The 12805-nt window shown below is 41.9% G+C and overlaps 1 protein-coding gene across 1 annotated transcript; it reads left to right on the forward strand.

Moving 5' to 3' along the window:
* Window positions 1-1735: 1735 nt before the first annotated feature.
* Window positions 1736-12163, forward strand: s1pr5b (sphingosine-1-phosphate receptor 5b). Its single transcript, XM_039804727.1, has 3 exons — window positions 1736-1801; window positions 8125-8218; window positions 9462-12163. The coding sequence occupies exon 3, from the start codon at window positions 9716-9718 to the stop codon at window positions 10943-10945; it is 1230 nt and encodes a 409-aa protein (XP_039660661.1). The 5' UTR covers window positions 1736-1801; window positions 8125-8218; window positions 9462-9715; the 3' UTR covers window positions 10946-12163.
* Window positions 12164-12805: the final 642 nt, after the last annotated feature.

Below are 12805 nucleotides of genomic sequence, written 5' to 3' on the forward strand. Positions count from 1 at the left end.
GAGTCAAGCATGGCTTTGGAAGAATTTACCCAACTCCCCAGTGGGCGTGTACATGCCTATACATGTAAGTGTGTAGGTCAATGTGATTGTTCTGCTGCTGCAATCGCGCAAGGTGGAAGAGTGTAGTAGACTGCAGTTCACTTTTCAAACTGTATTAAAATTGCCTTTTCTTTCACTTTTCACCGTGGATCAAATTAGCTGAAGAGGCCAGCTGGTGTGTGTCTGTGCACGATCTGCTGATGTACTCATGATACCCCATTTACTGAAACCTGCATACTGAAACAGGACCCAGCTGCTGGTGTGCTTGTGACCTGACATCTAATTGCTTGCAATGGAACAAGCAGCTTGGAAATGTGGTTTGAGGAGGAGGGGAGGTGGTGGTGGTGGGTTGGGGTGGGGGGGTTAAAGAGACGGATGACTGACACTATAGACGTGGAGGCTCAAAAACCAAGGAAGACATTAAGTTTTAGCATTCGAATTTTTCTGAACCGCACGTAATTGGTTGCAGAGCTTGAATGACATCAGAGCGTTGACTTCCACTGAAGGGCTTGCTAAAGTACCCCGGGTGTCGTTCAAAATAAAGTATAGGCTATCAGAGAGCATACATGAAGCTTTACATACAATACAATACAGGCGTTCATATTCTAAAAGTGAATTAAAAAATATAGTGCACACTAGGAGTTCTTTGAATGAGGATTTTTATCTTACCATTGCTGTTTATCTTGACTTCTCATCTCAGGTATCCATTGGCAAGGAAGTGGTGTAAGATGTGACAGATACTACAGGTACAGCAAGAGGTTGAAATATGTGCTGCTGCTCTGATAAAACATCCTATTGTAAAACTGAAGCTTGAATGGGAGAGCAGCCAAAATGATTTATGGATAACAACACATATCACATGGCAGAATGCCAAATGTGTTAACAACACAGCTCAGATCTTGGATGTGTTCAGCTTGTTGCTGAATCCTGCTTTGATTCTGGCAAGTATTTGATGCAGCAATGCTTTACATGAACTTTTTTATGTGTGTGCAGTCAAAGAATTTACACTTTATAAGATGTGCTCAACAGGAACAGGATTGTGTTAAAAGGACTGAAGAGGGAATCAAACAACTCGCTTTCCATGCTATTCTAAAAGGCCAATTTTTTTTTAGGTTGACCTAGTAAGACAACAAAAGAACTGTTTCAAGTGCTTGTCACTTTAAAGGAATGGTTTAACATTCTGGAGAATATTGACTTTCTTGCTGAGAGTAAGATGAGAAGATCTCATGTCTGTGCATTAATGAAGCAAGAACCAGGAGGCAATTAGCCTTAGCATAGGCTAAGAAAACAGCTAGCCTGGCTTTGTCCAAAGTAAAGAAATACACCTACCAATGCCTCTATAGCTCACTAATTAACCCAATAGTATCTTGTTTGTTTAATCCATATAGAGAGTCCCTCCCCTTCCGGTGGTCCACCATGAGATCTTATTTCAGAAAAAATATGTATGGTAGTGAATGGGGAGAGACCAGAACCGTTGCATGGGTTGTGCCAACTGTGCGACTGCACAGGGCCTCGTGCCTCTGGGGGGCCCGTGCCTCTGGGGGCCTCGCGGCTGCCTGGTTTGCAATTTTTTTTCATTTAAGATGTTACGCCGTGACCATGGTTACGGTAGTGTGCGCTGCAAAAGTGTGAGCGCGAAAGAAGGAGACGGGTCAGTTTCCCGTAAGAGCGGCCAATTTCACAAACACTGGACTAAAAAGACTTTATTGCTGAGTTTGTGGGCAAGAAGACAAGGAAAGTGACTTTCACTTTATCCAGCATGGTAAGTCGGAAGCTATATAAAGCTAGAAAGAATATAAAGTGACATGCAGCTGAGCTGCCATGCAGTAGATGGCCTATTATTCTGACATCTAAATAGTCCGTTATCTCTCTTAATATCAAAATGCAAATACAACTATCTCTGTTATACTGCCTTTCATCATCTATTGTGGCACGTATTTTAGCAACATGGACAGAGGGCATAACTCCACATTTAAGACGTGCGCACACAGCAAGGCACACGAGAACACACACACACACACACACACACACACATACACACACACACACACACACACACACACACACACACACACACACACACAGACGCAGGATATGACTATATAGCTGTCTGAATAACGGCAGTCCCCGCGGGTTGACAGTGATTCTTGCGCGTGCATCATGGTGTATGTCAATAAGCAGGGCCTCGCACGTTAAGTTTGCACAGGGCCTCGGACCCCCCCACTGCGATGTTGAATTGAGCCATGGATAACACACACAGTATAATGTTTGTCAATTTAAAAGATAATTTTGCAAGTCAAGAGAGACTCAGTTTGCCATTAAACTGTTGAAGGATAAGAAAATAGGTAGGCTAATTAGAAAGACTACACACTTCAAAAATCGCATGGGTGACATCTCGCTGAAGCTACGATGCTTCTGTGTTTCGTACCGGCATGTCAAGTTACCCACAAGACCAATGGATCTTGGTTGATTTTTCACTTCTTGGGTGATAAAACACAACAGGTAAGATAACGTTACATGCGTTGTGGTACATAGCTAAGCTAGCTAGCTAGCTAGCGAGCAAGCCGAGATTCAAGCAAGGTGAAGTAAGTTGTTTCCCAGAAAACTAAATGGTACTAAGACAAAGCTACGACTAACTGTGACTTTCTTCACTTGCAAAATTATCTTTTAAATTGACGAACATCATATGTGTAATTCATGGTCTCATTTTAAACAGGATCAAAAATGAATTAGTCTCTCCCGATTCACTACATATTTTTTACAAGGAGTTACATGCTGTAACTATTTCTTAGTGACCAATGGCCAGGCCATACCATTCTTTGAACCATTAATGCCAGCAGCGTCACTTTGGTTTGGTTTGAAAGAGATGTAAAGGGGTAATTGTTCAGCTGAGGTCAGCAATTTATTGAGTAGTATGCTCTTTAAGAATAAAAAAAAGGAGAAACCAGACTTTGTTTCAAATCACTTCCAGTCACGCTAACCTTACCGTCTGGTTGACTGAGTTGGCCCATTTCGCCTTTCTCTTTATAAAACACCTTCAGAATGGAAACATGAGAGAGTTACTGAGAAAGAAACTGAGTAGAGGTCAAACATGGAAAATGAGAAGGGAGACTAAAAAGTCAAAGAAAGAAGAAAAAGTGCACAAAAAAACATGTCAGGCCCGAACTTGTCTCGTGCCCTTCTCCTCACTCTCACCATATCAACGTCTTGGCTGCACGTTTTTACAAATTATCCCGGGATGCTGAAAGGGGCCAAAACTTGGAGATCTGGCATTCATTTACATTCTTACTGGTCTGTGCCTCTTCTGCTCTGTTTTTTTCCACTCAAAAACAGAGAGCAAGATGGAATTTCAAGAGGCCAAAAAGAAACAGAGCGGGAATCGTTCAAGCAACAAAATCCCTGAGTGAGCGTCCCGCAGGGATCTGTATGGCTGCCGTGCGGTTGAAATGTCTTTGTCTGCCCATCTCCTCTGATTACCATCATGTCTCTAGAGAGGTTCATGAAGGCAGAATTCGTGTGTGTTCATGTGTTTGCAAAGATGTGTATGAGTGTATGAGTACAGTGAGTTTTTTTTTGATAATGCGTATAAAGATTTAGGGATAGTTTGATATAGTTTAATTAATCTACCTGGTTAACTGAACACAATTTTGTACTCATCTTCCATGAGAGATGGCCACTGTATCTTCTGGGTTTAACACATGTCAGGAAAAAAGGACAACCCTAGAACAATGCTCATTTATCATGATTTATATCTGAAGATTACCTGTGGGTCAAGGGCAGAGGAGTTACATCAAAGTCAGTAATTATCCTTTCATGTAAAGAGAGCGTGTATACAAGAGTGAAAGTGTGAGCGTTTGCACAGTCTCTAACTGACAAACCCTCACACACATGCACAAACCAAGGGGACCAAGCCTCGATTGGAGTTGTGTGTTAATTCTGGCAGAGCAGGAATGAACACATCATCCTGAGGGTTGAGTGACACGGTAACAGCCCTGTGGAGCCGAGAGGGGTGTCGGTGTCACACTCTAAACCAAGAAAGTTCTCAAATCTGGATCTCATTAGACCTGTAGTCTGCCAGTGCTGGAGTGAACACATCCAGACTGCAGCCACACTTGCCCAACAAAGCACTGAGACGACAAGCCAGGAGAAATAGACCGGATCACCAATAGAGTGCTCGGTGACCTGAACCACCCCTACAGTAGAGGATGGAAAGCCCTGCATGAAAACTGCAGACAGGTTTAGATGTCTGCCATCTGTGTTTTGTGAAAAAACACACCGAAAAAACAGATGTAAATAAAGAATCATTGGTCTCTCTTAGTCCAAGGTGTTATCTGCTGTTATCACTGTAATGGAGCAATAGGGGGTCATTTCCTGCGAGAAAGGAGCTGAATTGAGATGACTCATTGCGCCACACTGCAACTCATCAGAAGAAGACCAGATCGCCTGTTCTCCTTTCCCACAATCTGCCCCATCCCTTCCTTTGACTTTTCCTCTGAACTCATTCCTCAACTCATCCCTCCTTCTGAAGCAACCATGCCCTGCAAGCACTTCAAAAGAACACAGATCCCCATAAATCGCCCTTGAGTGGAGCCCAAACCGCGGCAAGTCGGCTGAAAAATCCAAACAAACAATGCGCTGATGAGTGGGTTGGACTATGTTAGGTCATGCAGTGCAACCCCATGAGTTGATGGGATCGCATACTGGAAAGTAAACATCACGCTTCAATGAGGTTATATGGAAATGTGAAGAAGGGAGGATAAAGTAAAAGAGGAGAGGAACGATCTGTTGCTGCTGCTGCTGCTGTGATAGAAAAAAATGGACAAAAAAGAGATACAATTGCAAGCAGTGAGGAATGTTTTCTTATCGTCACAGAGCTGGTCTGGCTAGACTGATTTTGGAGACTTATCAGTGGATTAGGACAGAGGACAGAGTGGTGATAGATTGCAAGAGGGGCAGCAGTGAGATAGCCTTAGAAAGACCCAAGCCTGAAGTGTTTCGGTGATGACTAGAGAGAACTTGGCAGGCAAAGACCATTTAGATGGTGTTTTAAAGCCCAATATGCCATTCTCATATCTTTGCCTCTTAGGTAATCAAAACCTCAACTCTTCTCAATGTCTAAAAAAGTTTAAAGCTGTGAAATAACGTCTGGGAGGAAGTGCAGGTCAGGTTCATGTGCAGGCCAAAAATCACCTTCAAATGATTCCATTAGAGTTATGTTTCCAACTCTCAAACTGTAGGTGGTCCTGAGTTTTAGACTTGTATACTTTTGACAACCATGTCTCTCCACACAGGATGAAAAATATCAAGGCCGTAAAAATATTAACACTACAGCTGAAACTTGTAGCTGCCAGCGCTGCTAGCTTAGAGAAGCCATCATAACATCACTCCAACGAGAAGAATCAAATCAGCGGGGCGGCTGTGGTCAACCAAAAATAAACCTTTCCTGCAAACAGGTCCTGTCGGTCACATAACTGGTCCATCAAGGTCAACATTCCATCCACACCCAAAGAGGAGCAGGCTCAGCTAAAAGCAGTCAGCATCACAGTGGTGTGTGTGGTCAAAAACATACGTTAAGAATGCCACATCCACATGGAGTGTGTTTTCACTGTTGCTGCACAGAAAATGGAGCATAAAGAAGAGTGAATGTGTGGTGAAAATTTGAGTGCGGAATGAAAACAATCATGAAAAGTGTAATACAGAAGAAGGAAGGAAACAGTTACAGGAAAACAGACTGAGTAACACATGAATGATCAAGTAGAAAAGATGAAAGAGGACAGCTTTTCCTTCCTGTGCAGAGATGTGTGAGTCCTATCTGTCTGTTAGACTACGCATCCTTTGTGTCAGACCCCTGTTTCTCTCTGAGGCTTTGATGTGAGGCCTCTGTGTTCACCCTGACAGGATATTTCTCTTTAATGATCTCCTGAAAGGTTCCCCTCCTACCCACAGCGGTGTAGACTGCGGGAAGTATGGGTGAAACATGTAACATTTATACACACACACACACACACACACACACACACACATCTACATAGATAACAACCACTAATGGGAAGTAGTACTTTGCTGATGGGGTGATGTGTTATTTCCGCTGTCCTGCTCTACACACACACACACACACACACACACACACACACACACACACACACACACACACACACACACACACACACAGAGACACAGACACAGACATAGACACAGACACAGACACAGACTTCAAACTTCAAGTCCTTTACCCGCCTCTCAAACACATACACATGCATGCAGTGATGCAAATTTAGGCCGTAGTCGTCGTTTGTGATGAGGAAGTTCATGGTTTTATGCCAGTCAACGGACTGATCCCATTTTAACTGCTATTTTGATGCAAAGTTCCAAGCATCTTTTCAATAAGTTGGCTCGGGGGTATTGTGACGGTAATGTTTGATCTGTTGATTCGTTAATGTGCGTCAATATGTCAGCAGTCACACTTCAGGAGCCCGAAAAACAGTCACTTGACCCTGTCAGACACAAACACGAAAGTCAGAGTGAAATATAGAAGAGGTGTGAAATGAAGTGAAATGAAAGAAAGAAAGAAAGAAATATGCTTGTGTATCTTCCACATTTAGACACAGATGTACACAAAGGAGCCGGAGAATTCCTCAGCTAAACCAGGTAATCAAACAGAAAACAGGTTTAGTTGAAGGAAACCTCCATTTTAATAGTCAAACAGACCCTGTAGTGTAACGTATCAGAGCAACATCCGGATAAAGAGCAGGATTTCCAACTGTCAAAACACTGTGGGTAAGGAGAGCAAATAGGTGTCTCAGCACATGCAAAGTCACTGATTTTTCGGATGTGTTCAGGTGGGTTTGTGTGTTAACATGTCATCATATCAATCATTGGCTTTGAAACATTCAAAATACAAGTAAAAGTTTTATTTGCGGTTCATACAGTGTACCTCTCCCCTGCTTTATTTTGTCCTGCTAAACCCTCTGCACGCCCTGCAGGGGAGGTTTAGCAGGTGAGCCGCTGAAGCGTGTCAAAGCACGCTGCAATCTCATTGACAGGCTCTGGGAATTGGGATGCCATCATTGCGACATAAACCATGTGAATCGGATTTGCTTCAATTCCCTGGCTGCATAAGTAGGGGGTTATAAAATAGATAATCGTGGGAGCAATAAATCTAAACTCGAGAAAAACAAAAGCTTAGTGTCTATTTCAGTTGGCTCAGGAAGTTTGGGGAATTGCTACTGAGCCGTGTCTTTCCAAAACTGGTTGAACAGCACAATAGCAGCTTTTATTTCTTTCTTTCGAAACTGGTGTTTATTTGAACACATGGACTCCTGAAAATGAAAGGCACTTAATATAATAATTTGATGTAATATGGATTGTTCTCAGTTCACTTTCTGATGTTTCTGCAGTCTTGCAAATGTTTCCTCTTCAGCAGCTGATGACAATGGCAACACATGTAGTCTTCTTGTAGCTAACACACTGTGTATTGCATGTATATATCACATTTACCTAATTGTAGGGAAAGTTTGAGGAGGGGGCCTATGTAAGCAAAGTTAACTACTTTTCATGTTATCATTGTACACAGGTAAGGTAAATGGACTGTATTTATGAAGCGCTTTTCTAGTCTGGATGACTACTCAAAGTGCTTTTACATAGTACAGGAACCATTCACGCACTGTGGCCGAAGCTGCCCTGCAACGTGCCGCCTGCTCATCAAAAAAACATTCACACACATTTAAACACCGATGGCGCAGCATCGGGAGCAATTTGGGGTTCAGGGCTGCAACTGTTGTGGCTGTGTAATCAGAGCCACTGATTACACTGACGGGCATCAATGATATAATGTAATGATCACTGCAGCTCATCTGTCAATCACTATGAAAAGATCTTAAAGTGTGAAGCCAGGATAATTTTCTTTTGCTATATATGTGTGTTAATGTATGCAAGAGAGAGAGAGAGAGAGAGAGAGAGAGAGAGAGAGAGAGAGAGAGAGAGAGAGAGAGAGAGAGAATTTGAGGGGGAGAGAGAGTTTGGGTTAAGACCAACCCCCTTTAGCGTGTTTCAACTGGTCTTACTTCACTCCCTCTGCTTTGTCAGTTTGACTGTGAATCACTTGGTGCTCGTGTTTGGATTCCCCTCACTGAAAAGCAGATGAAGTGCAGGATAAGGGCAACATTACATCAATTTCAAGGTAATTTCTTTGTGATTCTTTTTTATTCTGATGCAATATGGGATAGATGTAATAGATATGATTGCATTGTGTCATGTTTATACAGAACAGAATGTTAGGAGAAACAAATATTTTATTTTTTACTTTAGAGGATTTTTTGTGATTGGTTTTTATTTCACCGTAATGTTCAAATTAATAAGCAGTATATGGGGCAAAAGTCACAAAAAGAAAACTTGTTTGTTTTAAATTGTTTAAATAAGTCAGTATTTTTTTAAAGAAAAATCTCATCATTATTCTAAACACAAATGCTGATTCTTGTGATTATAACATACATATTCTCGCATGATGGATAATTGACATTGAGATACAAGTATTCATTCATGATCTCATTCATATCTTTATCCATGGCATAGTTTCAATCCATTCTATGCTCAGCTGTTTGCACCAACATGAACAAGTTATATTAATTTCCTAAATTCTTGGCAACAGATTGAATGAGTTAAAGCCTCCAGACCATTTGTTAAATGTTAACATATGACTCAAGAAGCGAGAAAACCATTCCCTCACACGACAGAGACTCAGGAATGCAACCCTAATCACCCCTGATTGTTCTCAGCAATAACAATGTAAGCTAAAATAATTCAACCACAACCTTCAGTGTAGTCATGATTACAGTTTGCCAAATGTCATAAACTTTGGGCATGCTATTAAAGTGTATTTGCATGTGTGGGAGACTTCAAACACGCTTCATTTATACTGTAAAAGTGAAATGGTGATGCTGGGGGGGAAAGCTGCTGCATGTGTGCCAAATTAAGTGCATATGTTGTGATGATTCTTGTCTAACAACCTTACAGTGATTGATGTACACTTTAAACACAATTGGAAAGACTAAATGTTTGTTTGACATTAAAAGTATCCCTCTGTCCTTTTGGACGATAGTATCACATTCATAAGGTCATAACAGTTTCATATCATCACAATTTTTACTCAAATGTCACAGAAAAGTAGAAATGTGAGACATACTGTAGACTGTTTCAGTATTCACATCACCGGCCTGCGATTGCATTTTATGTGGCTAAATGTCTTTAATGTCAGTGTAACATAACTTACTCCTTTTAAAATGTATACATGTTCACTCACTTCCTTTAATTGAATTAAGTGTGATGTTTTCAAGTTAATCTTTAAGGATTATGGTTTGAGATATCAGTGGGTCTGCATCTTTTCTTTCCAAATGTTTTCATGTTTTTACCATGTCTTTCTGCAGCGTCTGGACCCTCTAACCAGGACAAACAGAGCTCAAGAGCACCGTCTCCTGGCAGGAAACATCTAGGGATTCTGGTGGATTACACTGTATCAACTTCATGTAATCCCTCTCTTTCTTTAAGGAGCACAGACATTTTTTGTGTATCTTTTTTGTACTTGGGCAAATTCTTCACAGCTCCAACTGCGAAAAGCATGTGAACAAAAATGACTTTATAGCCACTGACTGCATGCAGAATAGAAGAAAAGCAACAAAGCATGGAGGCTTCAAGATCTGCTCATGCATGGACTCCCCCTGCTACACCCATATTCCCCACCTACCCTACTCCCTCCTCTCCAGGCTACTTGCAATTCTTCTGGGAGTACCAGGACAATTCTGTCCTTGTGGAGCATTACAACTACACCGGCAAGCTGCAGAAAGACCGCTACCGCGAAGGACTCAAACCTGAGGGCATTGCGTTCCTGGTGGTGTGTCTCCTTATTGTCCTGGAGAACGCTGTGGTTCTTATCGCCATTTGGAGGAACAAGAAGTTCCACCTGCCCATGTATTACCTGCTGGGAAACCTGACCCTATCTGATCTTCTGGCTGGGATTACATATATGGCCAACATCATCATGTCCGGAGCTAATACTTTAAAACTGACGCCGTTGCTATGGTTCCTCAGGGAGGGAGGGGTCTTCATCACTCTGGCTGCCTCTATTATTAGTCTGCTTGCCATTGCAATTGAACGCCATGTTACTATGGTGACTATGAGGCCATACCATGGGGCAAAGCGGGGACGGATGTTGGCATTGATTGGTGCAAGTTGGGCCCTGGCAGGATTTTTGGGGGTCCTCCCAATTTTGGGGTGGAATTGCATCCACAGACTGGACCAGTGCTCAATAGTTCTCCCGCTTTATGCCAAGAGCTACATCCTCTGCTGCGTGTCTGTGTTCAGTGCTGTGCTCCTGGCCATTGTGGTCCTTTACGCCAGAGTTTTTCGCATTGTCCGCACCAACACGCAGCGGCAGCGGCTGGGCCTGTCAGGTAGCATGAAGAAGGGCTTAGCGAGGAAGTCGCAGAAGTACATTGCCCTGCTCAAGACAGTCACCATTGTGCTAGGAGTCTTCATCGTCTGTTGGCTGCCCCTCTTTGTCCTCCTCCTCCTGGATTTTTTCTGCCCCACCCGCAGTTGTCGCCTGCTCTACAAGGCTGATTACTTCCTGGGAGTAGCTATGGTCAACTCGCTCCTCAACCCCATCATCTATACTCTGACCAGTAAGGACATGAGGAGAGCTATTCTGAGGCTGCTCTGTCGGCCGTGTCTGATGACCAGAGATGGCCAGGTGAAGAAGATTGGGATGCCATTCCTGGAGTGCAGTTTCAGTAAAACTGAGGTGGCATCCCAGAAGTTAGAGGGGGGACCGGAGACGACCATTTCCTCTGGGAACATTATCACCACCCCATCGCCTATTAAGGCCCTTTACCCCAAACTCTTCAAGTCATAAGGACTTTGTGTGAATGGGCTTCCCACTAAACAGAGGACATCTTCTCCAGAGAGGAAAAAGTTCTGGTTTTCTCCAATTTGGAGCATAGCCAGGAACAAAGGGCGTATGAAATATTTAAGGCACAAGAGAATCACGTTTAGACAAATCACTATGACAGTTTAAGAGTAGTGCTGAACTTCATTGTGAGATGAAAAAAACAAAATGCTATAAGGATGCCACTCAAATGTGAACAAGCAAACATACAGTACTTTTTATGAGTATATGCAAGACATGAGTCCCTTTAACTAATTTGCACTGAAATATCACAATGAATGGAAAAACAGTCTCAGATTAAATTTTCCTGTGGTTCTGTAGTTTGTGTCTTAGCTTGGAAGGAGACTTCTGAAAACCCAAAGACTCATGACTGAAAAAACATTTTCTGGGTTAATGGTGTGGTCGGCTTTGCCCTTTTTGCAGTTTCTTATTGAAGGGCCTTGAATACAGCACTAACAGGTCTAATCTGTGCATCTGCAGACACCTGGGTTTCGCTGGTTCGAAGGCCCAAGGTGTGCTAGATTTGTTAAGATAAAATCATGCGGAGCACCCCTCCGCATATCTGTGAACGTGATGCAGGGAGAGTTAGATGGAAACTGAAAAAAAAAACACAAAAGAGAGAGCGAAGAATGCTGTGGCATAGTTGTGGGAGGTAGGCGCAGCCTTAAAATCCCCCCACTGTTTTGAAATGACAGATGGTTCACCTATCTGATACCAAGTGGAAAGTCCAATTTTTTTAAATGTCAGTCTGGCATCTTCAGGAAAACTGCAACAGCAACATAAACAACAAAATGTCATCATGTAATGTGATTAACTGACGGATGTAACAAAAAAGTCTTTCTTTCCACCATGACATGCTGATAGTTTAACTGAAACCAAATCAGCTGCAATTGCATCACTTGTAATTATAAGCCAAATCAATTATTATTATTTCAACTTGCAAATAAAGTTATAGATGTAATTAATCATCATCATCAAGCTGCAGGACGTTAGAGGACAAGAATGTGCCTGCACTTGTAAGCTAAATCATGCGGAATCAGTGCAATTAATCCAATATCCAATACCTTCGCTATCCATCTTGTTAACAGAATATTTCCGAGTTATAGTTTAAGGCAGGGGTCTTCAACGTTTTTTAAGCCAAGGACCTCATAACTGAAAGAGAGAAGGATCAGGGACCCCCTACTACATATATTGCATAAAATGAAGTTGCATATTAAACTGGGCCTACATTAACGTTGGGGCAGCCTAAAGCCTTTATACTTACCTTTTTAGTGCATAGAATACTAAGCTATTAAAATAATTGTTGGTATGATTTTATAAATCATGTTTTTATGCTGCACAGTGAATCCTTAGGATTAACTGGTTCTGTAAGTGTGGCCTGTCAATCAATCATCAATGTATTTTTTTTCACATTTTAATTTTTGAAAAAACTTTCATAAGTTACAAAGAAACGAGTTAGACAGTGTGCGGGAGTTTCTTTGCAACTTTTGACTTACTTATCCCCCTCCGACGCACCGGTCTCATGTTATAAATGTGCAAAGTATGTTTCTGTAATGAAAAACTTTCAAAAAATTAACAACAATTTGGTGGGCCCCCTGCAGTCACTCTGAGGACCCCCTAGGTGCCCCAGACCCCCTGTTAAAGATCTCTAGTTTAAGGTATTGAATTTTTCTTATTAGGAAATGACATCCATCTTTTTATAAAGATGATTTTTAGTGCAGTCTTTCCACACCTTAATTCATGAATGAGGAAGTGTGCTTTTTTTGTACTGTAATTCATGTAGTGAACTTTTTGTATTTCTGAAGACTTTTCATATCATCTGTATTG

This window comes from Perca fluviatilis, chromosome 1, assembly GCF_010015445.1.
Source record: "Perca fluviatilis chromosome 1, GENO_Pfluv_1.0, whole genome shotgun sequence".
Taxonomy (NCBI): domain Eukaryota; kingdom Metazoa; phylum Chordata; class Actinopteri; order Perciformes; family Percidae; genus Perca; species Perca fluviatilis.

Excerpts from the sequence above, each read along its gene's own strand:
- s1pr5b (XM_039804727.1), top strand. The coding sequence starts at position 9,716 with ATGGAGGCTTCAAGATCTGCTCATGCATGGACTCCCCCTGCTACACCC.